Source organism: Camelus bactrianus, chromosome 11, assembly GCF_048773025.1.
Source record: "Camelus bactrianus isolate YW-2024 breed Bactrian camel chromosome 11, ASM4877302v1, whole genome shotgun sequence".
Taxonomy (NCBI): Eukaryota; Metazoa; Chordata; class Mammalia; order Artiodactyla; family Camelidae; genus Camelus; species Camelus bactrianus.
Window position 1 is genome coordinate 45,448,926 of NC_133549.1, and position 26,426 is coordinate 45,475,351.

The 26,426-nt window shown below is 48.6% G+C and overlaps 1 protein-coding gene across 44 annotated transcripts in view; it reads left to right on the forward strand.

Moving 5' to 3' along the window:
* The window catches only part of SORBS1 (sorbin and SH3 domain containing 1), a 208,282-nt gene that overhangs the window by 172,561 nt on the left and 9,295 nt on the right, over nucleotides 1–26,426 (forward strand). For 18 of the 44 annotated variants that reach the window (XM_074373867.1, XM_074373873.1, XM_074373869.1 and 15 more), the window contains 8 exons: nucleotides 2,619–2,704; nucleotides 5,878–6,045; nucleotides 9,849–9,895; nucleotides 11,684–11,798; nucleotides 11,924–12,049; nucleotides 13,257–13,451; nucleotides 15,243–16,016; nucleotides 25,981–26,040. In XM_074373867.1, coding sequence (XP_074229968.1) covers nucleotides 2,619–2,704; nucleotides 5,878–6,045; nucleotides 9,849–9,895; nucleotides 11,684–11,798; nucleotides 11,924–12,049; nucleotides 13,257–13,451; nucleotides 15,243–16,016; nucleotides 25,981–26,040 — 1,571 coding nt within the window. Of the gene's footprint in view, nucleotides 1–497; nucleotides 1,962–2,618; nucleotides 2,705–5,877; nucleotides 6,046–9,848; nucleotides 9,896–11,683; nucleotides 11,799–11,923; nucleotides 12,050–13,256; nucleotides 13,452–15,242; nucleotides 16,017–25,980; nucleotides 26,041–26,426 lie in introns of all 44 variants that reach the window. The other 26 variants (XM_074373889.1, XM_074373892.1, XM_074373903.1 and 23 more) reach the window with 5 other exon arrangements.

Sequence of the window (26,426 nt, forward strand, 5' to 3'; positions counted from 1 at the left end):
CCACCCGGTCAGTGATCAGGGTGTCTCTCGCCACCCACACCTATTATCCAGGTGTTGGCAGTGTCTGAACCTCCAGCTCCTGAGATGAGTTTTGCCTTGTTCAGATCCATTTCCAGACCTTGGTGCCCTCTTGGTCCCCTCCCCTAGTTTCTCACCGGCCATTTTTCTTTCTGGTATTAATAGTTTCCCTTCCTCCAAACCCTACCCTTGCTCTCCCTGAAGCATCTCTCTCTTTTTTGTTGATTCCCTTTTCTTAGAAATTAGCTGAGCTTTAGCCTTTCCTAACTCTAGCAGGGTAGCCATTTTTCGTTGCATCTTTGCACCTGCTTTGCAGCACAGATTATTTTGCTTCCGGACATCGACTGGAAATTAAAACAAAACAAAACAAAAACCTTTATGACCAATAAGCATGTTACCTCTCCCCCCACCCCTTTTTTTAAAGCAGCTTTCAGCTTGAACCTAATGGGTCTGTTTATTTTATTCTGCATGCTTTCCAGTGGATCGTAAAGGTGGGAATGCTCACATGATTTCTTCATCTTCAGTTCATAGCCGAACGGTTCACGGTAGCAATGTGTTAGGCCCTGGGTGTAAGCACAAGAAACCCCTGTCCGCCGCGAAAGCCTGCATTTCGGAAATCCTTCCCTCCAAATTCAAACCCAGGCTCTCTGCTCCCAGCGCTCTTCTGCAGGATCAGAAGAGCGTTCTGTTGCCCACAGAAAAGGCTCAGAGCTGCGAGAACCTTTGTGTCTCGGTTTCTCTGAGTGAATCCAAACGAGGCCTCCCCCTGCAAGTGGGGGGCAGCGTGGAGAACCTGCTGCTGCGCTCCCGGCGGGACTACGACAGCAGGTCGAGCAGCACCCTGAGCCTGCAGGAGTACAGCACCAGCGCCAGGAGGCCCTGCCCGCTGTCCAGGAAGGCCGGCATGCAGTTCTCCATGCTCTACCGGGACATGCACCAGATCAACCGGGCCGGCCTCTTCCTGGGGTCCGGCTCCTCCTCCAGCGTGCGGGATCTCGCCTCCCACTTCGAGAGGAGCAGCCTGGTGCTGTCCAGGGGCGAGCTGGGCTCCAGCCAGGAGGGCTCGGAGCACATCCCCAAGCACACAGTCTCCTCTCGCATCACGGCTTTCGAGCAGCTGATTCAGCGGTCCCGGTCCATGCCGTCGCTGGACCTGTCCGGCCGGCTGAGCAAGTCCCCCACACCCGCGCTGAGCCGGAGCGGCCTGACCTCCGCCCGCTCGGCCGAGTCCCTCCTGGAGTCCACGAAGCTCCGGCCCAGGGAGGTGGACGGGATGAACCCCGGGGGCGTCTACGCCTCCCCGACCTGCGGCAGGCTGGCGGACCCCGCTCTCGGCTTCCGGGGCCTCGGGCCTTCCGAGCCCCTCTCCGCCTGCTCGGACGAGCTGGACCGTTGTTCCAACGTGTCCAGTGACAGCCGGGAGGGCAGCAGCGGCAGCGTTCACGGAGACTTCCCCAAACACCGCCTCAGCAAGTGCAAGGGCACCTGCCCGGCCTCCTACACCCGCTTCACCACCATCCGCCGGCATGAGCAGCAACAGACCTCCAGGCGGCCCGACTGGCGCGCGGACCCCCGGGGCGACAAGGGCACGCTCCTCCGGAACATCTACCTGATGAGCCCACTCCCCTTCCGGTTGAAAAAGCCCCTCCCGCACCACCCCAGACAGCCTTGCCCCAGGGACTTCTCAAGCCAGAAGCCAGACCCCCCCAGGCAGCCCCAGCAGGACGAGCGCCCCTCCCAGGGGAAGCCTTTGGTTCCCAAACGCCTGTCTTCCCGGCACACCATGGCCAGGCTGAGCCAGATCTCAGAGCCCCCTGAGGAGAGACCCGCGGCCCCGGAGGCTGGCCCCAGGGCCTTTACTAATGGGAACTCTGTGCTGTACCCAGACCACGGCCTGGACAGGAACAACAACCCCCACAGTGAACTGGGGACGTCCCTCGGAGGTGGCCTTCTGTGTATTTGCCCAGTCTCACCTCACCCATCTCTCCACTCTGCTTGCTTTTCCCCTCCCCCCGTGTGCCCTTGGTGCTCATTTTCTGGTCCGTCCTTTGTTTTCTGTTTGTTTGGCTTGGCAATTAATCATGGCTCGTAGTGGCTGCACTTCTTTAAAAACAGATTTCCCACATCATGTAGACTAACCACCAAACTCTGTTTCGAAAGAAAAATTGGCCGTTTTAGCTCATCTGAGAAATTTGTTCATTTGAACTTTTGAACCCATTGTAATTCACACTGATCCCAACTCAGCCCGCGGTTTTTTGAGAGGCAGCCCTGTGTGTATGTGTGTGTGTGTGTGTATGTGAGTGTTCAGTGTGTCCCTGTGAGAGCCTGCACGCCTCTTCATGGGGACACTTTCCAAAGGTGGTCTTCTCTTTGCTCACCTTTTGCCTCTGATTAGTTTTCTTGGTATTAAACTAGTTCACAAGTAAATCCAAAAAGCAGGAGGAAAGGGAGGGGATTTGGTTTTTTTCCTTCAGAATTGGAACACTGACCACTAAACAACCACGGTAAAAACTTGACATCACGGATGAAAGGTGAAATCTTTCCAGTCTGGTTTCCCTCTAAATCTGTACCTGTTTTAATTCTACTTTATTGTTTTGAAGATTCAGAATCACCAAGGCATTTTATACCGGCTGATTACTTGGAATCCACAGAAGAATTCATTCGAAGACGTCATGATGATAAAGAGGTAATCTCCACCTTTAAAGCCTCTTAGCTCTCGTGCAGATAAAAATATAAAGGAAGTAAACAGTCAGTGAGGTGACATGGCTTAGCAATTAGAAGGCAACATTGGGGTTTTCACAGGTGACATTTTTATGACATGGGCTCAATCACTCTTTCAGTCCACCTTTCCAAAAAGTAGGACTGATTTTCCCCACAGTGCTGGGTTCCCAGTGCCAAGTCCAGCCGGTGCTGCTGCCCTGGAAGTTCAGAAAAGTTGCCCACCAGTGCGCTCAATGCCTTGTAAGGGGAACCTGGAGTCCCTCCCCATAACACCCACCTCATTATTCTCCAGGGAAACCCACCCTCCTGTGTCTCCAATGCTGCCCACCCTCTCCTGGCACAAAGCACAGTTCATATTGAGGATGCAGTAGGAGAAAGGAAACTGAAAGAGAATAATGACTGTGATACATTTTATAAAAACAGATTGAAGAAGTTGTCTTTAACTCAGAAGAAGAGATAACCCCCATAAACGTTGGGAACCCCCCTGCCCCCAACCCAGAACTTCAGCATGCAGACCTTGTCTTGCAGCTTCTGAAATGCCTGTACTGCAGTCATGTGACTGATGGGGCCAGTAAGGGAGCATGTTCTCTTGGGATTTAGGAGGAAGTAGTTCAGCACATCAGCTAAATGGACAAAATCACAAGCTTCTGTTGTGATGAAGTGTCATTAGGAGGTGTGCTTTCTAGACTTCACATTCCTAGAAGAAAGAGTCCTTTAGGTTAAACAAGCTCTGATGACCATTTTCCTGCAATGAATTAAGAGACGGAAGAATTGCTTTGCACGTGGTGGCAGCCAGGAAGAGGGTGTACACAACTCTGTCCCTTTCCCTGTAAAGTCTGAAGCCCTTTTTCCTATGTTCCATTTTGTTGAGTGGTTTCAGAGTTTGGGGGGACTTGCCTTGAGGATTTAGGGTAAGGCTGATACTGAAGTGAGCTTGGAGAATAATAGTCACTGCTGCCAGATGGGGAGACAAAGGACAAAAAGGACCATAGCTTTGCCCGTCTCCTGGCACAATACAGACAGTACTCACGGGCACCTGTTGGTGGAAAGAAATGGGAGGAAGCATTTGATGGACAGAATTATTTGTAGTAATGAGGTGAAAAGCTCACTCACGATAAGTGTCCCTCAGGCCATGGAACAGATTCATTTTTGTCACTGTCCCTGAGATACAAGATTCCCACCTATCTAAACCTGGGCTGCTCGACATTCTGTTTCTGCAGTTTAAACCCTTGTATCCAACATGGGAGGTTTTGTGGTATAATTCTTGGCTGCTGCATGGGAGGCAGACTGTCCTTTGTTAGTTTAACAATTCAGAGGGTGAGCAGCTTGTGCCCTAGACAGCGCTGGCTCACAGATCCTTATGTCCTTATCCATGGTTTTTGGTTTATGTGGTTAAACTGTGGGAATGACAGATTTATTGAGGTTAGATTCAAGCACTGGATGAGGAGCTCTGCTCCATTTGCATCCATCCATTTTCATCACTGCAGAAAACAGCCCACACGTCCCAGCTAAGGGAACATCAGTCCTGGCATGTTTCTATGCAAATAGCTTATTATTAACATTAATGAAAACGACATTTCAGAAAAAACGAGAACCTGTCAGTCCTGAGAGGGATGTTAGTGGTCATCTAACATATCCAGGAAAGGACTGCCACAGGGCAGTGGCTTGCCCAGGGCCACGTAGCACGTTAACTTGTACCAGAGGCAGAGCTGGACACCAGGGCTCTACTGTGCTTCATAAAGCACTTTCTCATGTCTTTTCTCATTTTCATCTTTACAACTACTTACTTGAGCACTGGTAGAATTCCCACAGCCATTTGATGAGCTATCACTTTATTATTTTAGATCCTGGAGAGAAATAGAAAATGCCCCCACCCCGACCCCACCCCCCGGAGCTAGGTGTCCCTCAAGGCATTTAGTTGCCTGCTGGAAAAGACTAATGTTTTCTTGAGATTGCTAAGAATTACCAGTTCTAACTAATACTTTGCTGCAAGGAATGTTAATCCCAGGAATGTGTGATTGGTATGGAGTAAGAAAATACATTAAAATTCTCTTCTACAGGGTCATGTCAATAGGCAATGAGGACATTGACTTAAATGCAACATTGTTCAAGTATTTTAAAAGGCCTTTAAAAATAGATGACTTATTTCCTTAATTTAGGAGAGGCTATTTCTTCTAAACCCAGGTACCATTATTCTTAGTTTATTGTCTATATTTATAGTCTACATCATTCCCTTAAATTCAGCTTCATTTCACCTAAGATAGCAGTAGTGAAGTAAAAAGTACAATAAGAAAGTAACTAATGGTGGGGAAGGTACAGCTCAGTGGTAGAGTGTGTGCTTAGCATGCACGAAGTCCTGGGTTCAATCCCCAGTACCTCCATTAAAATGAATAAATAATTACCTCCCCACTAAGATAAAAAATTTTTTTAATTTATAAAGGAAAGAAACTGATGCTCTCTTGTCACATAAATAGTCTTTGGTGCATATGCTAAAGCCTCCTAAAAATTGTGCTTGGAGGAAGGGTTCGCCGGCCTAGGAAGGGTGCCGTATTTCTTGAAATGGATATCTACTCCCCTGAGCATATTAGACTAACAAGAATAGGAAGCACAAAAATGGCCTGCTTGCCAGAGACTCCACGTAGTAAAAGCCCGTAGCAGGTTTGATGGGCCTGATCTGGGCAGAAGGAATCAGGCAGCCCCGGTCCCACTATGGGTGTACACTGTGGGAACTCATCACTGACTAAGCCAGGTAAGGATGACACTTCAGCCTCCTGCCATCCTCGTGGGTGCTCTGGATGTGCCCTCCAGGTGACCTAGCCCTGGCCACTTTGTGTCAGGAGGCAGGAGGCTTTTGGCTGAGCCAAGGGAAAGTCTGCAGACAGTGTAACTGGGCGGGGTTCAGCCCTCCCTGCCTCCCTGTGCTCCCCAGGTTTCTCCTGTGCGGTGCTGCCTCCTCCCGACCCAGAGCGCACAGGGGGTGGTTGCAGCGGGAACATTGTGATTATGGCCCTAAAGCCCCTCCAACATCTGTTTCCTCCCTATTGACCCAGCACCTTTTCCCTTAGTTGTTTTTGTTGGCAGTTTTCTAATACCCTGGACCAGATGATTCACAGCCCATTTTGTGCAATTTCATGGCAGAAACTTTTAGCGGACCAGAGACGACTTAAGCGCGAGCAAGAAGAGGCCGATATTGCAGCTCGACGCCACACGGGCGTCATTCCAACGCACCATCAGTTTATCACTAATGAGCGCTTTGGGGACCTCCTCAATATAGACGATACGGCAAAAAGGAAATCTGGGTCAGAGGTCTGTTTTGGTCACCTCGATCTGCTGCTTGACCCAAAGCAATATTTGCCCCGCCTCAGCATTGCCTTCTGTAGGCCGAGTTAGTTCTCCAGACAGCATCTGTCATCCTGGCTTCCCTCTGGCTTGCTTTGGCTCTTCTCTGGCTGGTCGGTGGACATGATGCCCATTATGTCCTGTACTCTGTATGTCCAAGCATGCCTGGCTGTAGGACCGGGGTCTGCTGGCACACACCCCAAATGCATGCCTTAGAGCATCAGCTGCCCTTCATGAGTCCGGTCCTCTCCATCCCGCATTTTATCATATTGTGTTGCCTGTGCATTCTGCTTAGAAGCCTGTACCTTAGTCTATATGCATTAGTAGCTACGGTGTGGACAATTACAAGACTCTTCTTTGAAGGGATGGTTTAGAGGAGCTTGTATTACATACAATACTGCCGCTCAGTGTCCGACGGTGAATTAATTGACTAATGGGGTCAAAAGTGCTGAAGCCTAAATGAAGAATTTTGAAACCCAAAGAGTTTTGCAGCTAGGAGAAGCCATGGCGGGAGGGTAAGAGCTCTCTGAGAGCAATTTCCTTTGTTCCCTTAATTTTGACGTTCCTCAGCTGAGATTATGAAACTTAATACTGTAAAAGAATGAGGAAGCACAGGCCTTTGAAGTGATTTTTATCTAGGCCTTGGCCTCCTGCAAGAGGGTCAACATGTTGAAATTCTTGTGCTGGCCAGATGCTGCTTCTTGCCCCAGCATCTTTTGTGTCATGTGACCCTTGAGTAGCCCTGCTGAAGATTAGCTCCTTTGGGGAAGTGTATGTGTCTGGGGCTTGGTGGGTGGGGAGACGGGGGAGTGACGCTGAATTGTATACAGTCTTGGAATCTTTCCAAGTAATAGCTAATTAATATTCATGTCTCTATCTTTTGAGCAACAGAGGTACCACTGGCTGTTCATCAAATGGTTTGGGTTTTAAAGAAATAGGTGTCTGTGACAAAGAGAAAACAAGGAACTAGATTAAAAGAAGGAAAGCCAGGGAGGGGAAGGAGACTCTAAGGTGATGGAGAAAAAGAAATGTAATAAGGAAGAGGCAGAAGCTATCAAGAGTTACTCAGAAGCAAGGGAATGACAGCCCCCAGCCCCCAGCCCCCAGCATTCCAGCCCCTCCAAACCAGCCTGTTCTGAAGGCTCTGATGATGGGTTATCCTCATTCACAGGCCTGCCTGGTTACAAGTGATGGAGAAGATGAGGATGAGCAGAGGCCCTTCGGGCTGCATCCTCTCACATGTAGATAGTACAGCAGATGAAATGCGACCAGGGCACCATAACCATGGGCAGAGGCAGGCAAACTGCCTTAGCGGCCCCGCCTCTCTTCTAGACCAGTGGCTCTCAAACTTGAGCACATCGGAATCCCTTAGGGGCTGATTGAAATACAGTTTGCTGGGCCCTATCCGTAGTTTCCTGTTCTGGGACAGGGCCCGAGACTTTGCATTTCTGAGCCGTCCAGGGACCTCATTTTGAGAATCACTGCCCTAGATGTTGACAGACATGAGGAAAAAGAGACCAGCAAGTCCCAGGTGCACCGGGCTTCGTAGATGTGCTTCTGTCCCATTCAGCAGAGTTTAGGTGGCCACTGATTCCATGCAAGACCCTGGGAGGCGGGCAGAAACAGGACCCAGGCTGTGCCCTTGGGAAGCTGGCCCTCTAGTGGAAGAGGCACCCTCGTGTAACAGTTACCGCTTTTGCAGTAAGTGACACAATGCTGTGGGAACCAGAGGAGGGAAAGATGGATTTGGCCTCGGGGACAGATGAAGATAAACAGGGAGAAGGTGCTTTGTAAGGCAGTGACAACTCAGTGTATCTTAAGAGGTCAGTGGAATCAGTGTTTCTCAGTCTTGAGTCATGTATGGATTCTCTTCAATGAAAAAAAAAAATTTCACCAACCCAATTGGGTTGACCTAAGCCAATTTACAAATTAAATAGTAAGCCATACACCTATATAATTTTGTTAACTTAGATGAAAGATGATTTTGTTTTGCCTGCACTCGGTTGCCACTCAGAGTGTGGATACAGTGCTATTTTGGTAACATTTTTGAAAGTTCACACAGCTCTGCAGCTGGCTGCCTTGAGGTAATGCCCCCACAGTCTTTTTTTTTTTATTGGAATCATGTTGAAATTTTTGTCCTTATAATGCTGGCCTTCTCTTGTGAACTTGCCATTTATCGTTAACTCCATGTTTGTTTTTCTTATTTGCTTACAACTGTTCGATTATGCTCTTTGGTCACAGACGGACACAGATGCAGGCATTGAAATTCTGTGACATTGGTTATAAGGTCGACATCTAAGGTGTACGCATACAGGTAGATAGATGAAAACATCAGTATGAAAATGCCAAAATTAGGAACTCCTGTGGAGAGTTCATGGCTGTTAAGGAGACCCTGTCAAAACCCCAGCTGGGGGAGCCTGGACTTTAGGGGCCTTTCTCTAAGGGGTCGAGCTCTAAAACTAAGCTTGATGAAGCTTCTAAATACTATTTTTTTTTCCTCACCTAGAGTCTCCCATTTTTTCCTCTCTGCTTGGTCCATGCCTTCTGATATCAAAGAGAAAGTATGTAATTTAATTCTCATCGCATTGTTCCCTAGACCAGAAAGTCATAGCAGTTGACAAAGTCGGGGCTCGTGGCTGGGGAAGAAGCCCACCAGCAGCCAGTGCCAGTGTGTTCACGTGGTTTCTCCCCTCCATCCTTCTCTTACAGAAAGTAGTTAAAATAACTACTTCTAATGGTGGGGAAGAGATGTGCAAATAAATACCATAAGTGAAGGTGAACTTTCTGCTCTTTCTGCTGGAATCGGAGGTGGAGATATTCCAGACAGAAGGGGTGTCTAGACAATGTGCAGCAGACAGGTTTGCCTAACTGGGACAGGAAGCGTGTAACAGGAGATAAAGGCTGTGAGGTGCGAGCGGGGAGCAGTGACCCCCAGGCCTTACCCCAGCTCAGGAGTCAGAGTTGATCTGAGGGACAGTTGAAAGGCTCTGCCAGCCTCAGAGCGGGAAGTGATGTGGTGGAGGTATTTGAGGAATGTTATTTGTGCTGCCAAGTGACCCTAGATTAGCGTGAAGAGATCTGAAGTCAAAGGAAGCTTTGTGCCTGTAGGAATGAGAGGTCAGACCGGAGTGGGGCTGTGGAGGGACAGCGGGAGGGCTGGCATGACTGAATGACGGACCTGATGAGAATGTGGAGGCTGGGTCTGTGAGGTCTGGGAGGAGAGGGCTCCCCAACAAGAACGGAAGCGTTGGAGAAAGAGCCTGAGCTCAAGGCTTTCTCTGTCTGGCTTTTTGGATGATTTCACAGACCATGAGAAATAAATAGAATTGGAGGTGATATGAGAGGTTCTTCAAGGCTTCATCTACATGCAGGTCGCAGTTTAAGCCAGGCCGATAGAACATGTTACCCAAAGAGTAAGACAGTAGATGAGGAATGGCTTTGGGCTTCTGGCTGACTGTTTTTTGTCTGTTTGTGTTTTTAATAGCCGTGGTCAGCTTTGGGAGCCAGCATTTCAGCTTTAGGACTTTTCTAACCCTCTCTTCCCCAAATCTGGCCCTCCTTAGGGAGATGCTCATGCATGGCATAGTTGACCAGACATCCATCTCGTGTTCTGTTAAGGTCAGACAAACAGAATTTTGCCCAGGCCTCTACACCAGAGTAAACTGGTTAGGGTGGATTTTTCTGCTTTGCTTTCCGGAAAGTTGTGAAAATGTGTCCTTTTCATTGTACGTGAATTGTGATTTTAACTTGTCATTGTTTCTTGTGTTTAGATGAGACCTGCCAGAGCCAAGTATGACTTTAAAGCTCAGACACTAAAGTAAGTGCCACCAGTCCTATTCATTTATTTTACCTCCCTCTTTGAAACACGGAAGTCCACACAGAAGAGTTGAAGAAATAACAACAATAATTAAAGAAAACAGTAGTTTTATTGAGTTTACTATGTGCCAAGCACCGTTCAGAGTACTTTACATATGTTAACTCATTCAGCTCTCACTGTACCCCTATGGGGTTGGTGTGATTATCATTCCCCTTGTGCTGATGGGGAGACCAGGGGACTGCGGGGCTGCCGGTCCTGCACATCCACGTGTCCTTAGTTGGGGGTGAAGGGAGGGGGGAATTCAGAACCCTCCCAAGGGGGGCTACGGCAAAAAAATGTGGCTGAAGACCCTTCATTCTTACGGAGACGGATGCCCCAGATCCCCTTCATGGGCCTCTTTTGGGTTAGAATCCTGCCTGCCGCTGGGAGACCCACATGGGCTGCCTTGTTCTTTCATCCAGCACAGTGCTGACTTTGCGTGAGGTTTTCCAGATGTACCGCAGCAGTTTAGCCAGCGTCCCTCATGCACCGTGGGACTTCCTGGCACACTGCAGGGCGGGCACACCTCCTCCAGGCTGCAGTCAGAGATCTTGCTCTCCATGCTATGGTTTGATGCAAATGGAAAAGATCTGGGTCATTTTTTTAATTCAAGATAACTTCAAGTTACAGGGTTTTTTTTTTTTTATAATTTATCTCTTTGTTTCATTTTTTCAAATGAAGTCCTGGTTAGAGGTTATCATATCATTATTGAGGCAAACAAAAGGATGTCTGTGAAAAAGCTGAAAAAAGGCATGAAGAACATTTGAAGGAAAATCCACTTTTCTTTCCAAGATCCCTTTTCTGTGTTGAAAAGGAAGCACAGGAACATTTACTGTTAGCTGTATAAGAGAAACCATGCTGGCTGTTTTATTTGTAGTTTGTTGCCAAATTCTCCAATAACCCTGAGTTAGCTCCTATTTTCAGATAAGGAAAGTATCTCATAGAGATGAAGTATCTTGCCTAAGGTCCCAGAGCCAGTAGATGGTATAACTGGATTTTGAACTCAGATCTGGTCATTTCAGAGCCTGTCTCTACTACATGATGATAGATGGATAGGCGGACGGATGTCTGAATGGATAGAATGACAAAAGGATACCAGTTTGTCACACATAATTTGAGGGCATTTCAAATGTAATGGATAATGAGGTCATGCCTTGCTAGGGCATAGACAAGGGCAGTGAAAATATCTAGAAGGAAACATTTTTCACCATTTAATCAAAGCAGTTAAGACTGCTGGGTGCATCACTGTGTGATGCATAAATATCTGAGCATAAGACGACATTGACCAAAAATACATTGAGGCAGCAGCAAACTATTAAGGAATCTGAGCACTTTTGAGTGGTAGTCAGCTTGAAAGTTAACCTTCAGCCCACCAAAGACTGGGAAAATGCCAAATGTGCTGTAATTTCCTGAATAGCGGGGTTCTTGCTTCCAAATACAGAGCCCCCTCTTCTGTAGTTTGACCCCTTTGACCTCATTTGAAGTCTCCTTTTACTAAAACACTGAGCATCTTTTTTTTTTTTCCTTTAAATTGAAGCATAGTTGATTTACAATATTGTGTTAGTTTCTGGTGTATAGCATAGTGATTCAGCTTAACACATATATTTTTCATATTCTTTTTCATTATAGGTTATCACAAGATATTGAATCTAGTTCTCTGTAATATGCAGTAGGCCCTTGTTGCTTTGAGCATCATAATATTACACCTATAGGAATGTCCACTAAAATGCTGTGACCCTCTACCCCCAGGGAGCTTCCGCTGCAGAAGGGAGACATCGTTTACATCTGTAAGCAGATCGATCAGAACTGGTACGAAGGAGAGCACCATGGCCGGGTGGGGATCTTCCCACGCACCTACATTGAGGTACCGCAGCCCTTCTCTCTAAGGAGTAGCCCGGTCATGCCCAGCGCAACATTTACTTAACTTGTGTTTCATCTCCTTCTTTCCTGTCATTTCCCTTCTCCTTCGCCTCCCTTTCCCTTTCTCAGCTTCTCCCTCCCGCCGAGAAGGCTCAGCCCAAAAAGCTGACACCAGTGCAAATCCTGGAATACGGCGAAGCTGTCGCTAAGTTTAACTTTAACGGTGACACGCAAGTAGAAATGTCCTTCAGAAAGGTAAGCCACCCTCTCATCCCTCGCCTGGGGGGTAGGGGGACGCTGGGGGGCGCTCTTCTCCTGGGCATGTGGCATGGCGGGGGGGGGCAGTTGGTCTGGCAGGGCTGTTGGCCATGTAGTTTGAGAAGTTAAATTTTTCCAAGCCATGATTTCCTCATATATGAAATGAAGATAAATGGCCCTCTCCTAGAGCTGTTGTGAGAGGATTCACTGAAACCCTCAATATGACACATGGCATCTCATCTGGTTGATGCTTAGTGGACAGGAGACGCCAGCGTTACCATTGCCTTCAAGGCGTGCAGCACGCTTATTCTGAGCACGGTTAGGCTGTGCAGAGATACTGTTCTTCTAGGAATTCACACACTCTCTTTACATATGCACATTCTCTGGCTGGCTGAAGTTATTAAAGTTACTAATTTTATTGAGGATTGAAGGAAGTGAGTACACGCCTTGGGAAAAGATGAGCTCCCTTATAGAAAAGAGAAACGCCGGAAGCAACATGATTTCCCTCCATCAGGAGACCAATAATTAAGCCATTATATGTGTGTACAATAGAGCATCCTGCAGTGGCCATTGAGCTGTGCGACGCCGTTAAAAATGTAGACTGGTATTTCTTGATAAAGGGGGAGATTCACTCTGTGTTATTAAGTGTTAAAAAGTAGGTTGAAAAAGGGAACACAGTGCCTATTCAGTTTTCCTAAGGAAAAAGTATGTGCAAACCTTATTCTCATGGAATTATCTATACCAAAATATTGACAGTGGTTACTCCCAAATGATAATATTATGAGTAATGATTATGTTCTGCCTTATGTTTGTGTTTTAAATTTTCTGTAATGATACAGGAAAAAATAGTCATTCGTAAAAAGAGAAAGAACCCCCAAAACCTTTACCTTCGAGAAGATTGGATATCTGTCTGTTTTGCCTTAGATGAGTCAGAAACCCTACATTTGCCTGTTAGCTTTGGGGAATGAATTTGACCTTCTCCTTTATCAAAATATTTAAAGACCGAGCTGAATAGCATCCAGGTAGCTCTACTGCTGTTATCATCTCCACCCCAGTGCTGTTAATTCCATCCAGGTCTAGCCAGGAAGGTTTTTCTGAACAAAGGAGGGGACAAATAATGCAGGACAGCACAGGGTACAGGCAGGGGCCTCCATCGTGCTGAGGCCCAGTAGGACAAGGACCCCTGCCTTGCCGTGTCTTTTAGGGCGAGAGGATCACACTGCTTCGACAGGTGGACGAGAACTGGTACGAAGGGAGGATCCCGGGGACGTCCCGGCAAGGCATCTTCCCCATCACCTATGTGGACGTGATCAAACGGCCACTGGTGAAAAACCCCGTGGATTACATCGACCTGCCTTTCTCCTCCTCCCCAAGCCGCAGTGCCACTGCAAGCCCTCAGGTACCTAAGCTTCTCGCCACTGGTTTTCACCTTCAGCCTGACAAACCTCAGTGCTGATGGTTCACAGCCCCTCTGGGGCAGTTTCCCAGCACTGTGATTAAGAACCGTCTCCAGCCGTGCAGCATGTATGCACCAGGGTTTGTTTTCATGTGTACAAATGGCATTTTTCAGGAACTTGGTGGGAGAACTATCTCAGAGGGAGAAGAAGCGCTTAAGGTGATTGATTGCTCTGGGGATAAGATGATTAGGGAAAGAGAAGTAAGGGTAATTACCACTTGGTCCAAAATTGTGTCCTGTGCGGGGAGGATATAGCTCAGTGGTAGAGTGCACGCTTAGCATGCATAAGGTCCTGGGCTCAATCCCCAGTACCTTCATTAAATAAATAAATAAACCTAATCACCTCCCCACTAAACAAATAAAAACAAATAAATAAATCTAAGTTTAAAACAACAACCACCATCCTGGGAGCATCCCATCCAGGGTGAGGCTGTTGTCTGGGTACCACCCTTGACCATACATGCCATGGCCAGTATGGGTCTCTTGGTCATCTTACTAGTCAAGATTGGCCTGCAGAAGACAAAGATTGAGAGAGGGAATTTCACATTTTCATCCTTAGGCACGTATACCAGATTCAGAGGAGTCTTTGCAAGCAAGAACCAGGTTGGAAAAGGACTTAGAGCATCTCTGTCTATACTGGGCTGAAAGGAAGTAGATTTAGAGGCATAATAGGATCTTTGCTTCCCTGAACATTAATTATGAATAAACTTGTTTTAAAATACAAGTTACTCCAAACCCATCCCCACATTCCCAAAGCCAAGAGAAAAATCAGACCTCGGGTACAGGAGAGGAACAGTAGGATGACTTCCTGTGACATAGACTGACCATACCCCTGGGTAAGTTACAGGAAGGGTGGCCAGAGGAATGAGAGCAGGACCCAGGGACTAGCATGACACCTGAATGGCCTTTTCTCTCATTCTCCAATCATTTCCTCCTCTCCCGCCTGCCATTGCTGACCCCCTAGGAAATGGTTCTTGGTAAAAGGTGTGAGATGGGCTGACCCGGGGCATCCTGCACAGTGAGATCCAGACCCTGTGGTCTCGTGGGGAGGGCGTGAGATGGGTGCAGGGCTTTCTACTGTGTAGGAACGTGGGGAGCTCAACTAGATTTTTCACTTGACTGTAACCAAGCACAACTGTAAAACAAGATGACTAGAGTGTGCATACACCTCTCTGGAAGGCTCTTTGCTGAGCCCCCTAGAGAGAATAAAACCCCAGGTAGGGCCTGGGCAGTAGTGGCAGGCCTTTTTAAACTTTTTAAATTGAGGTATGGTTGTCATACAATATTATATTAACCTCAGGTGTACAACCCAGTGGTTCAGCCAGGCACCTTTTCTCCTCATGGCTCTGGGTCAGGGCTTCATTGGCAGAGGTGGGTATGTGGGGTGGGGCAGGAGGCTTCCAGGGGGCCCCTTTAAAACTCTGATTCTGCAAACCAGCTGGCACCATCTGTACCAACCTGGATGGGACCTTTTCTCCCGTCTCCCTCCCAGGCACATCTCCCGTCTTCACCTGCCTGCACACACTCGCCCATCCGCACACACGCACCCACATCGCAGTTTCCCTCCCAGCCTAACCGATCCGCTTCTTTTTTGGACACCAGACTGTCCTGCTCGTCCTCTCCATTTCATTCCTCTCCTTTGTCCCTTGTGATTATTTTCCTCCTTTCTTCTTTATGCTGACACTTGTGCCTTTTGCTTCTTTTGTTTTCCTCTCTCTCTCTCTTTTTTTTAAGTTTCCTGGTCCTAGCAAGCTCATCACGCCAGCCCCCTCATCTCTGCCCCACGCTCACCGAGCCCTATCCCCTGAGATGCAGGCTGTCACCTCTGAGTGGATCTCACTGACTGTAGGGGTCCCGGGCAGGCGCCCTCTGGCGCTGACCCCACCCTTGCCTCCTCTGCCCGAGGCTTCAGTCTACAGCACTGACCCCCTGGCCTGGTTGGCGAGGCCCAGCCCCTCCCTGTCCCTCAACCTCCCCTATTCAAGCTGGTCGGACCGGTCCACCCCACACTCGGCAGTCTCCCCACTGGCCCTGCCTCCTCCGCACAAAGCCTGTTCCCTGGTGCCTGGTGCCCAGGGCTCCCTCCATGTCAACGGAGACAGTGGTACCCATGTGTCACCTCTGGGGCTCCACCAGGATAGCTTCTCCCAGCCGCAGCCTGGGAGTTCTGACAGGGTCATCTCGGAGCTTAGTGACGCCTTTAGCAGCCAGGGTAAGCAGCAGCCGTGGCGAGAAGAAAGAGGACCACATGAGAGGAAAACAGAGAGGGAGGCAGGTGAGACATGCCCAGGTGGACCCGCCATCTCTAAGAAGAGCTGCCTGAGACCTTCAGACGTGGTCCGGTGCCTGAGCACCGAACAGAGACTCGCAGAGCTCCACAGCCCCGAGGAGAGCCGGCCCCGCCAGGCCCTGGGTAGCCCTTTCCCGGGAAGGGAGGCCAAGCACACAGAGCTGCATAGAGGTGGCGAGCAGGCCGAGAGGAAGGCCGCTCGGACTGGTGCGAGCCAGGTAGGCCTGCAGCATGACCGTGTGTGCCCTGGCGTCTCGGTCGGCAGGGTGGGCCAGGCGTCTCACCCCCTGCTGGGTGGATGCCCGTGCGACCCATTGGCTTGCTTGGGAACAAAAATATGACCCAGGAGGGAATGGAGGTCTCATCCATTAAGGTGTCAGGGCTGGGATAGTTGGAGGCAAAGGACAGCCTTTATTCTGGCCTCTCGAAGTGATTCAGCAGTGACCTCCACATTGGATATCTCCTGGCCTGGTGCAAAAGCCCATGAGTAGGAGGGCCCAGCCGTGCTTTGGAGATCATCCTCGGTTTGCTCTAACACAGCTGAGAACACCAGGCTTCGGTTTGGCTCCGTGTGGTTTGGTTTTGTGTGCGACGCGCTTTGTTTCCATAACCCGTGGCACTCTCTGCCTGCCAGTGCCCAGCCCCGTCAGGTCTTCGTCCTGTCTCGTGTTTGTGTGGGAGCACAGGGCCTCTGTTCACTGATGAGCAAATGCCTTTTGGTTCTGGGTGGGGGAGCCGTATAGGCCCAGGGCTGGTGTCCTTGAATGGGTAAGCCAGGTTTTTAGGTGAGTGTCCCATTTTCTCTCGGGGTCAGCTGCAAAGATTTTCGGGTTTGGACCAAGGTGGCCCTAGGGTGTTTTGAGGGCTGAAAAATTGGGGCTGGCAGAGGTGAACTTGGCAGTTAGATCCTGGTGCCAATTTTGGCTATGCTGTTTAATACCACAGAAGACAAAACTTTGGGCAGCTTCTCCAAAGTAGCCAGGTTTGAATGCCTGCTCACCTCTCCTGTCCAGTGACTTGGGAGTTACTCCCACTCTCTGGGCCTCAGTTTCCTCATCTGTAAAATAGAGATGGTAACACCTACCCCATAGTCTGGTTGAGAGGATTCCACAAAGTCATGCACGTGAAGTGCTAAGCACAGGGGCTGGGAACGGAACATGTCAGCGCTCTGTAAATGGAAGCTATCCACTTTGGGTACTGAGAACTGAGAACATTCTGGAATATTTTTTTGAACCAGATGGAATTCTTGAAGATGTCTCCAAACCATTTATTATCTCCTGTATACCATGCCCACGGTAGACTGTGCTTGATCCTCAGACCTGCAATCCCAGTTTCCCTTCCAGGTGTCACTTACTGACTCAGTGTATTTATGCCAGGCCTGTAGACAGCAGCCTCTGGGCAGGGTCCAGGGGTCATGGTGTCCCTGCCCTTGAGAAGCCTTGTGCGTCGGCGAGAATGGTGGGCACGGTGGTGGAGGTGTGCTCCGGGGCTGCAGGAGCAGAGGCCTGCGGCGCTGAGTGTGGGGCTGAGGAAAGAGCAGTGTCTGGGGAAGGCCCTGCCTGGCCTCGGGGCAGGTGTTCCTGGAATGCGTGTTGGGAGAGGGAGAGAAGGGTGCATCTGATCAAGGAAAGAATAGTTTGTTGGGGGAGAGGGGGTGACATGGCCAGCTGAAAAGAAGTAAATGTCTCAACACAGGAACAACTCTGTAAACGTTCTAAGTCAGCCCACAGTGCTGGAGCCCTCGCTGTCAGCGGTGAGTCATCGCGGCTCGATTCCAGGACCCCGTGTGTACAGGAAGTGTGCAGGGCACTTGGCCGAGGTTAGGGGTCTACACCTCCCTCTTCCTAACTGGGAGAGGAGGGGATGCTCTGGCCACACGGAAGGCCAGGCTTGTTGAAAATGGATTTTCCTGTCTTGATGGGCCTCCAGACCCCGCGTGTACCCCTTCCTGTCCCCTCCCTTCCTGCTGCTCCTCCAGCACGAGCCATTCTCCACAGGCCTGGCCTCGCTCCCTGCTGGGAGCTGGGCGGTGGTGTGACAAGGGCTCATGCCCACACACTCTCTCCCAGTCCCCTCTGCCTTCCCCTCCTATAACTGGAAGCGGGACGGCAACCCAGGAAACCAGGTCCTCGAAAAGAAGCTGTCTGCCTCTGGAGGCCCCTTGGGATGACGGAGCTGAAGATGGGAAGGACTTGAATGACAGGTGTTCTGTGGTGGCCCAGGCAGCATGACATGACCTCAGGCCACGTCACTGATTTGGATAAAGGCATTCCAGACTAGTTTGTGTTATCTGGAAAATGTGAGCCGCTCTTGTCCTTGTGGGGCGGGGACCAATAGTTCAGTTTTGTCATTGCTGTTGGGAAGCTCGGTTGAGTTGACTGGTATGTAGACAGGATTTTGCCTGAGAGCCTCAACTGAAAGATATTCAGAAATGTTATGACCGTTTCCTCTTTCCTTCATGCGTCTAGAATGTTCCAGGCACTGTGCTAAGTGCTGCAGGAGACAGAGAGGGACAGATATCGCCAGAGGCTCCCGTTGGCTCTCAGGAAAGTCCTCCCTCATGGGCTTAGAAGGCCCCATGTGATCTGGTCATTTAGACAGCAAGCCAGCCTCACTTGCCAAAGCCTCCCCTGCTTATGTGCCTGGAAAATTCCCATCTGTCCTGCACTTTTCCACTTAGATGATACTTCTGCCAGGAAGCCTTTCCTGACAACTTTTCCCTCCCCCTGCAAGACTGAATGAAGGGCTGGACTTTGTGCTTTCACAGAGCCCTGCATGCGACCTAAGCAGGCACTTATCAGCTCTACCGTATTGGTCCCTTTGTCTGTCTGTCACCAGAGTATGAGGGACCAGGACACCTGATACGTGGAAGATGCTCAATAAATGTATGTTGCGTTTTGAAAGAGAAGATACAAAATGACGGACCCCCAACTAAAGGAGTGTATGCTCTCCACGGGGGGGATAAGGCATGTTCACAAATCCTTACAATGTAGACAGGGAATGAGGGCCACTGACAGTTCACTCTGAGAGCTTAAGAAGGGAAGAAATAATCGGCAACAGGAGGGGGAAGGTAGAAAGACTTCTGGAGAAAAGTGGCTTTTGATCTGGGGCTTAAAGAGCTGGGAGTTTTATGATAGGTAAACAGCAAGAGGGCAGCATTCAAGGCAAACAGATGACCCAGCCAAGGCCCCAGGGGTAGGAATGTGGTAGGGGGTGGGGAGTCCTGAGCCCCTGGTTTGGGTGAGGCTTAGGTGTCACAGGTGGAGAGAAGGGGCCGGGAGCAAATCTCAGACACAGATACTGATCAGCGCCTCCTAACCTTGTGTCTGGTCATCTTCCTCAAGTCCTGTGACCCTTGCTAATTGGTCGCAAGAATTCCCTACTTGGTGCTGGCCCCTCCTCTGTGGCTTTCCTTCTCCTGAGTCACCTGGACAGCCTGTCTGTGCCATTCTCTGCAGATGGGAGAGCACTTCCTTGTGAAAGGGTCTGACTCTTCTTCACTCCTCTGTGGACTCCCGAACCGATATCACATTGGGTTGGCTGCTCATGTTTTAGGCAGACATTCTCAGAAGGCGGTGCATGAAGTGCAGGGGGTGTTTAGAGGAAGCCAGGATCAGACTCACTGGAAAGAGCGCTGCACTGAAAGTCAGCGTCACCAGGCTCTGGCCCCAGCTCAGCTGCTGTGTATCTCTGGGTGAATCACTTCCCTTCTCTGGCAGCTTCACTGTCCATAAACAAAAGATTCAGACAAGAGAATTAAAGTTCTTGTTAGTCTGTGATGAGCTAAAAATCCTGTGTGCATTTCAGTTAAAAGGAGAGAGAAGAACAAATATAAAATTTCAAGTAGGGGGTTTGGGATAGATCTGTGGACCTCCACAATGGAAAAATGAAAGTGTTTCCTTATATTTATTTTTTGAGGGACAACTTAACAAATTGGACAAAAACATACAAAATGCCCAAGAGTTCAGAATTTTCAGTCAAGTTCTTGGATTTTGTTGGGTATAAATTTGGCCAAGAAGGTTTAGGACAATCTGTCAAGAAAGTAAAGGGGAAGATGGTCTTGGAAATTGTCACCATTAGCATCATCCAGTATTTACCGAGCTTCCCCAAGATGGGAGCACAGTTTGCTGGCTGGCACCCAGCCTTGGTTTTCAGGTATTCCGACAGCTGGTGTGAGAGATCCTCATAGAATTTCTGAATTAAAAAGTATCCTTAAAGATCATCTACTCCAGTGACTCGTAACTTTCGCTGGACCATAGAACCTTTGAGAAGCGGAGAATTCTGAAAAGCTGAGGATTCTAGGCTAGTGGTCCAGGGAGGAGAGTGGCGCACACACAATTTTGTATAAAGTTTTAAGAGATTCACACCTGAGTCCATCTGGGAGCTCCCTAGGAGTCCAGGGACCCCCCAGGTGAAGAGCCCCTGGTCTATTCTACTTTTACAATGAAATGAGAAAACTGAGGCCTGAGGACTGTGAAAAAACTTGTGTGATGGGCCCCAAAGAGAGGGAAGCCAATCAAACAGTATAAATCTGAGGGCATGAAGTATAAATAGAAGTATTCAGAAAAGCTGTGTGTCCTCAAAGTATCTAAGAAGCCTAAGAACAAAGCACTCTACAGCCTTAGAGAAAGGAGAGGAGAGAGGGAAACCCTCTCAGCTGACGACAGAAAGATGTGCTTTGGCGAATTCAGAGGGAAGGTCCCTTACTGCCTGGCAACTAAGTTAGTTCCCACAAAGAGAACAAAGGCAGAGGCCTGCTTTGAGCATGGAAATGGGAAATAGAAGGGAAAGCATGTGCTGCAACTGACAAGAACAAAAAGGAAATTTAAAATGTTCAAATCTCCAACTAAAAGGGGGAAACGTTTTCCTTTGACTCACTCAGAAGGGAAATCTCTAAATATATACAGAGGGTATTCAGCAGTGTACGGGAAGGGGAGAGACAGTGGCCACAGTTCCTACAGAAATAACCAGCGGGAACTCTCTCCACACCTAAGGTGTAGGGAACGGAGCCCTGAAGCTGCCGTGTCCACCCCTATGCAGGTAACAGGACAGATGGCTGATTGCAGTAGAAACCCGCAGGCCCGCTGCAGAGCCCGGGGCAGGTGAAGGTGGCCTCTTAATCAGCACATCCCTCCAGCTCTTCTGCTGTCTCCCCCGGGCAGAGCACAACCCGAAAGATCAGGTGGGAGGTGTGGGATGTGGAGTCAGAGAGACCGGGTTTCAAATCCTGGTCCTTCAGTCCCCAACTCAGTCCTGTTGGGTCTTAGTTTTGTAAGATGAGGTCTCATGGAGATGCGTGCCTTTAGCACAGAGCTGGGGACTGGGACTCAAGAAACACTTGTGTGATACCGAGACAACAGGGAAAAGAAACAAAAGTAGTTTATTTTATCCTCCATTCCCCTTGAGAAAGAAAGTAGAAGATGGAAGAATCCTTTCACTTTGGTTACACAAATCCAGAGCTTAGAACACTGAGAATTTGTATTCTGTCCATTAGTGCTGCTCCCAATTCTCACCTTGAGTAGTCTAGGTGGTGAGCATTTGAATTGGTTGTAGTTAGTTTTATATCTAAGCCTGGGATCTTCTTCTTAAGAACTCAGTGGAGTCTGACGATTTTGCGGGTCCTGTGTGGCGTTTCTTAGAGCTGACACCTCGGAGCCTGAACCATCCAGTTCTTCCAACTCCTCCGATAGGGTTTGCCTGTGGTCTTCCAGTAGCTGCAACTCTTCTTCCGTTGAGTGAACCCCTCTCCTTCCACATTGCCAGACGTGAGCTGTCCAGCCACTCTCAGCGCTACAATCAAAAGCCATCCGCCACCCCATCTCCAGTGGGCAGTGAGTGGAGTGCTGCCTCTCTCAAGCCAGGGCAGCCCTGTCCAGTCCTAGTTCTCAAGTCATAGGATGCACACTAATCACTACGTTAGAACTTTTGAGCCAAAAATAATGTTTATGGAAATCATGTCCAAGCCTCTTATTTGACTAAGAACTTGAAATCCAAAGAAGTTAAGCATTTTGCTCAAAAGACAATAAATGACTGTGAGAGCCTGACCTGGAACCCAGTGTCCTGCCTCCAAGTCCAGTGTCCCCAGAGAGGTGGAGTCTGAGAAGACACGGGCTGTGAGATGTTGTCTCTGGCACGGACAGGTTGGGAGAACAGACTCGTGACGCTTCTAGAGGGGCTTGGCGTCACGCGGAGGTGGACTTCCTGTCCTGTCCACATCTCCAGGACTTCCTGCTGGCCTCTGGCCTGTGGGCAGTTTATTTTGGGCTTCAAGGCTTTGGCACACACCCAGAGCTGGAAGAGGATGCTTACTAACTCATGGTAGCACCAGGTGTTTTGGGGATCTGGAGGGATTAACAGCCCCAGGGAGGCTCGGGTCAGGTTTCTGAGGGACTTCTGTGAACTGGAGGTAGAAAGGCAACAGGGCAAGGACACCTGCATGGTGGCTCCCTTGGGAGACTGTAAGAGAGCTCCGGGCCAAGAGGGCCCACGTGTGTGTATGAGTGCAATACGAGAGAAAAGCGGCTTCTGGATCAGCAACTATCACCTGCTTAGTGTTGATGGAGGAGGGCAGTGCAGTGCAGCGTGAGGGGTGTGTGTGTGTTGGGCACGTGGCTCTTTTTCTAAACGTGAAAAACTGGAATGTATTTCCAAGAGTCTGAAATGTACTTGGCATGAGATAATAGTCCCTTTGTCCCTAACCCTATCTGAGGTCCAGGTTAGAACTTTGTGTGCTTTTAGGCTTTAAGAAGGATGTACACGGAGACCCAAGGAGGGTTTAGAGCAGCACTGCCAGCAGGACTATGTGAGTCACATATATAATTTTAAATTTTCTGGTAGTAAAATAGAACAGGTAAAATTAATTTTAATAATTATTCGATTTAACATACCTAAAATTGTATCATTTTAACATATAATCAGTGTAATAATTGTTGAGATAGTTAACATTCTTTATCTTGTACTAAGTTTTTGAAATAACTTTGTAAAAAGGGTGACTACACTTATAGTATATTTCACACTGGCCCCATCTCAAGTGTTGAGTGGATACATGTGGCTACCGGCTACCATACTGGAGAGCATAGGTTCAGAGAAAGAGATACATGAAGCTGTACATGGTTAGAAAATGGATCAGGCAAGAAGAAACATACACCTAGAGGGAAGAAAATCGGAAGGTAAACAGCCTTTGAAGTGAAAGACGAGTCCCTGTGAAGGGTGTCAGTGGTTTCCGTCTCCACCGAGGGGTACCATACCCACCCCAACCCCCCCAAAAAAAATCCTGTTTAGATTTAAATCAAACATAGAACTGAAGTATATAGAATGCACTTCAAATAGGGAGAAATTGAATCTTCACTAGCAGGATAAATATTTATATTGCCTTCTTCCTTCATTTATTCCACAGATGTTAAGTAAGGAACCAGGTCACTTCTCAGGGATGAGTTAAGTTTGTACAGAGGTGAAGTTTGTCCAGATGTGCAGGCTGTGATGATGATTATCCTCTGGTCTGGATATCGCCTGATAGCAAGGAAGGTATTAGCTGGGTCAGGATCCCTTTTCAGTCCTGTGGATCCTTGAGTTAACGATCGGGTGATATCCATTACTGTGCTCTGGACCTTTTACATGAGGAAAAAGTGTTTAAGAGAAGTTACAGTGCCTGTTTTCAGAAGCTCGGTGTTCCTATTATCCCTCCCCCAGCTGTCCCATCACGAGACGGGAGGGAGGTGGTGTGGCGATGAGACCTTGAGAGGGTCAGTACTCAGTGGCTTCGCCACCTTGGGCAAATCTTCAGACTTCCCTGAGCCTTAAAAAATTTTTTTTCTGCCCTCACCCAAGTCAAAGGGTGAGTATACAAGTCAGGTGAGGTAATGGTCCTATATGAGCTTTGAAAGCAGCTTTAAAAAAAGGTACATTACAAAAGAAAGGGACAGTATAGTATCAGTTCCTCCTTACTGTGTCTGATTCACCGAATCTCTTTTAAGTGCCAAGTATTTGCTAGATGATTGATTCCAGTCACTCCTTTGGGATTAAAGTTGACTGAAAGATGCTTGGGGGCTTCTGTAAGCTGTGGAGATAATGTCAGGAGATTGTCCACATCCTCTGTTTGTACTATACTTGACCTGAGGTCGGTAGGCCACCAGCTGGAGTTTGGAAATATTTTTGGTCTTTACGAGAACTTTTATTTTCATGAGGTGCAACCCAGACTGACACGCTGTAGCCACAGAATCTCAGTGCTGGATAATTGAGGTGCTCTGCAGCCTCACTCGCCGAGCAGCAGTGTGGGCACCACCAAATAGAAATGAGCGGTCCCAGGCTGCACCCCAGATGCGTCAAGTCAGAATCTGCATTTTAACAGGATCCCAGGTGATACCGACAGACACTAAAGTGAGAGCAGTGCCTGCAGTTCCCGTCTAGCAGTAGTTCACAGCCTCGGCAGGAACGGCCGCTGGGACAGGCAAGTCACGTCCTCTCCAGGCAGCCCGTTCTGTTGAACAGCTCTCACTCTGAGAATGTTTTCCCTTCTGTCAAGTCAAACTCTCCCTGTAGGTGTCACCCACTCAGGGCTGTCACTTCAAAGCCCAATAATAGGTGCCTGGAAGAGTCATTATGTTCCTTTGCTTTGCAAAAACCTTGATCCAGGGGCTGGATGGGTGGTGAGTGGGGCCACACAAGGTCACTCCCAGTCACCTGGCAGAAGCCCACAGGTCCTGAGACATTTCCTAGGGAGCAAAACCCTTGCCGTTCTCTCTTCTTTTACCCCTGCCAGAGTCTAGGGGGGCTGGTTTAAGGGATTGCAAGAGGGGGTTTGGAGAACTTGAAGTTTTCCAGAGGATGAGAGTGTAGAAGTGATGGAACCTGCAGGGCCTGCTAACAGATGAGACATTTACAGCAGAGATGAGCAGGATGGCCTGGTGTGGTGGGGCAGCTTTACCTCTCGCTAGCTGTGTGACATTGGGGAATGTACTAAACCTCTGTGAGCATTGGCTTCCTGGATTTTAAAAGAAAACGGGATGATAAGCCCTGTCCTGCATATCTCCAGGGTTCCTGTGGGACTCACTGAAAATGTCAGTAAGCACACTTAGTAACATGGGAAATGGTCCAAGGATGAAAGAGAAGGTCCAGTGGGACAGTAGGTAAATCCACAAGACTAGTCTGCCATTAACTTGCTGTGTGACCTCAGGGGAGGCCCTCACCCTCTCTGGGCCTCTCTGTGAAACAAGTGGGTCATATACAAAAGATCTGAGTGCCATTCTGGAAGGCCCTGGAGTTACTGTGACTCATTGCTGTTATTGCACATTACCTGGAGGGTTTCTCCAAGGATGGCCTTTCAAATATTTATTTAGGGAGAATTATTACAGCTTGGAATTGAATCCTCTCTGGGGTAAATAATTCCAAACACTTTTCTAGTGAAGGCCTGTCCTCTACTGTAGGATCCTTACTTAAAAGACAGGCCTGCTTGGCCATGACTGCACCTTGCCTCCATGTCAGCATGTGGTACCTGAGCTGGTGAGTGAGGAGTGATGGTGTCATTCCTCCAGCTGTGTCAGGACACACCATCCTATTTCTGGAAGCAAGCTCTGCCCTGTGAGATACCCGAACTCCTCATACTTAGCTGGAGTGGATTGTGGGCAGATTTTTCCTGGGGAATTAGTCTTGTATAATTACTAAGAGTTTTTCAAAAGCGTTCTCTTTTCTGGTTTTTATCAGTACCGGAAAATGGCACAGGTTGATAAGTCTGCCTTGCCAGAGGAGGCTCCCAGTTGGCACAGTTTCTGAAACTGGCTTTTGGTACAGCAGCTCTTCCATAGACACTTGCCAGCTGGGAGCCAGGGGCCCAGCGTGTGTGGTTATCGAGAGACATATTGGGACATAACTGTTCCTCAAGGCAGCCCTTCTGTGTCTCCTTCCGGCCAGTCTGGGGTCCCTGTGTTGTTCACTCTCACCGCACTGTAGCCATGCTCCCAACTGCCCATTTCATTGCCTGGATGCCTGCTTCTAACTCCGTACATTGCATTTTCTCCTCCACACCCACCGTGTTGTCGTGGAAACTCCGTGGCCGTAGGCCGCGAGTATCCGGTGTCGTCGAGTGTGATGGTGTGGTATGTGTATTTGCTCACACTTTTATTTTGACTCCTTTCCAATGTGACATCTGCTAAAATGTCTCCCTTATGATTTGCTTGGTGATCACAGCCTTCTCATCATTCATTGAGAGCAGGACCTGATCTCACAGACTCTGAAAAGAGCTATGTGGTAAGATGCCTGTTGAATAAGACTGTAGCTTTTCTAAAGAGAACCCTTCCTGACTTCTAGAGTCTAGGCCGGAGTGATGCCTGGTTAACGCACAGCCATTACTTACAAGACCTGTATGGCTGTTGTGGTTGAGAGTATAGGCCACCCTCTCAAAAAAAAAAGCAGAGGCATTTCGAGACAATATTGTTATTTACTCTGCCTACATGTGGGATTAAATTAATGTATTAGTGCATGATTTGGGGATACGTACTTGCATTTCTATCCTGAAGTTATTCCATTTGTAACAGTTACTCACTAATTACAGGCTTTTATGCTGCTGCCTTTTTTTTCTTTAATATTCATACTAAATCCCAAATTCTTCTGTATTTTACCTGTTTCTTCCATGC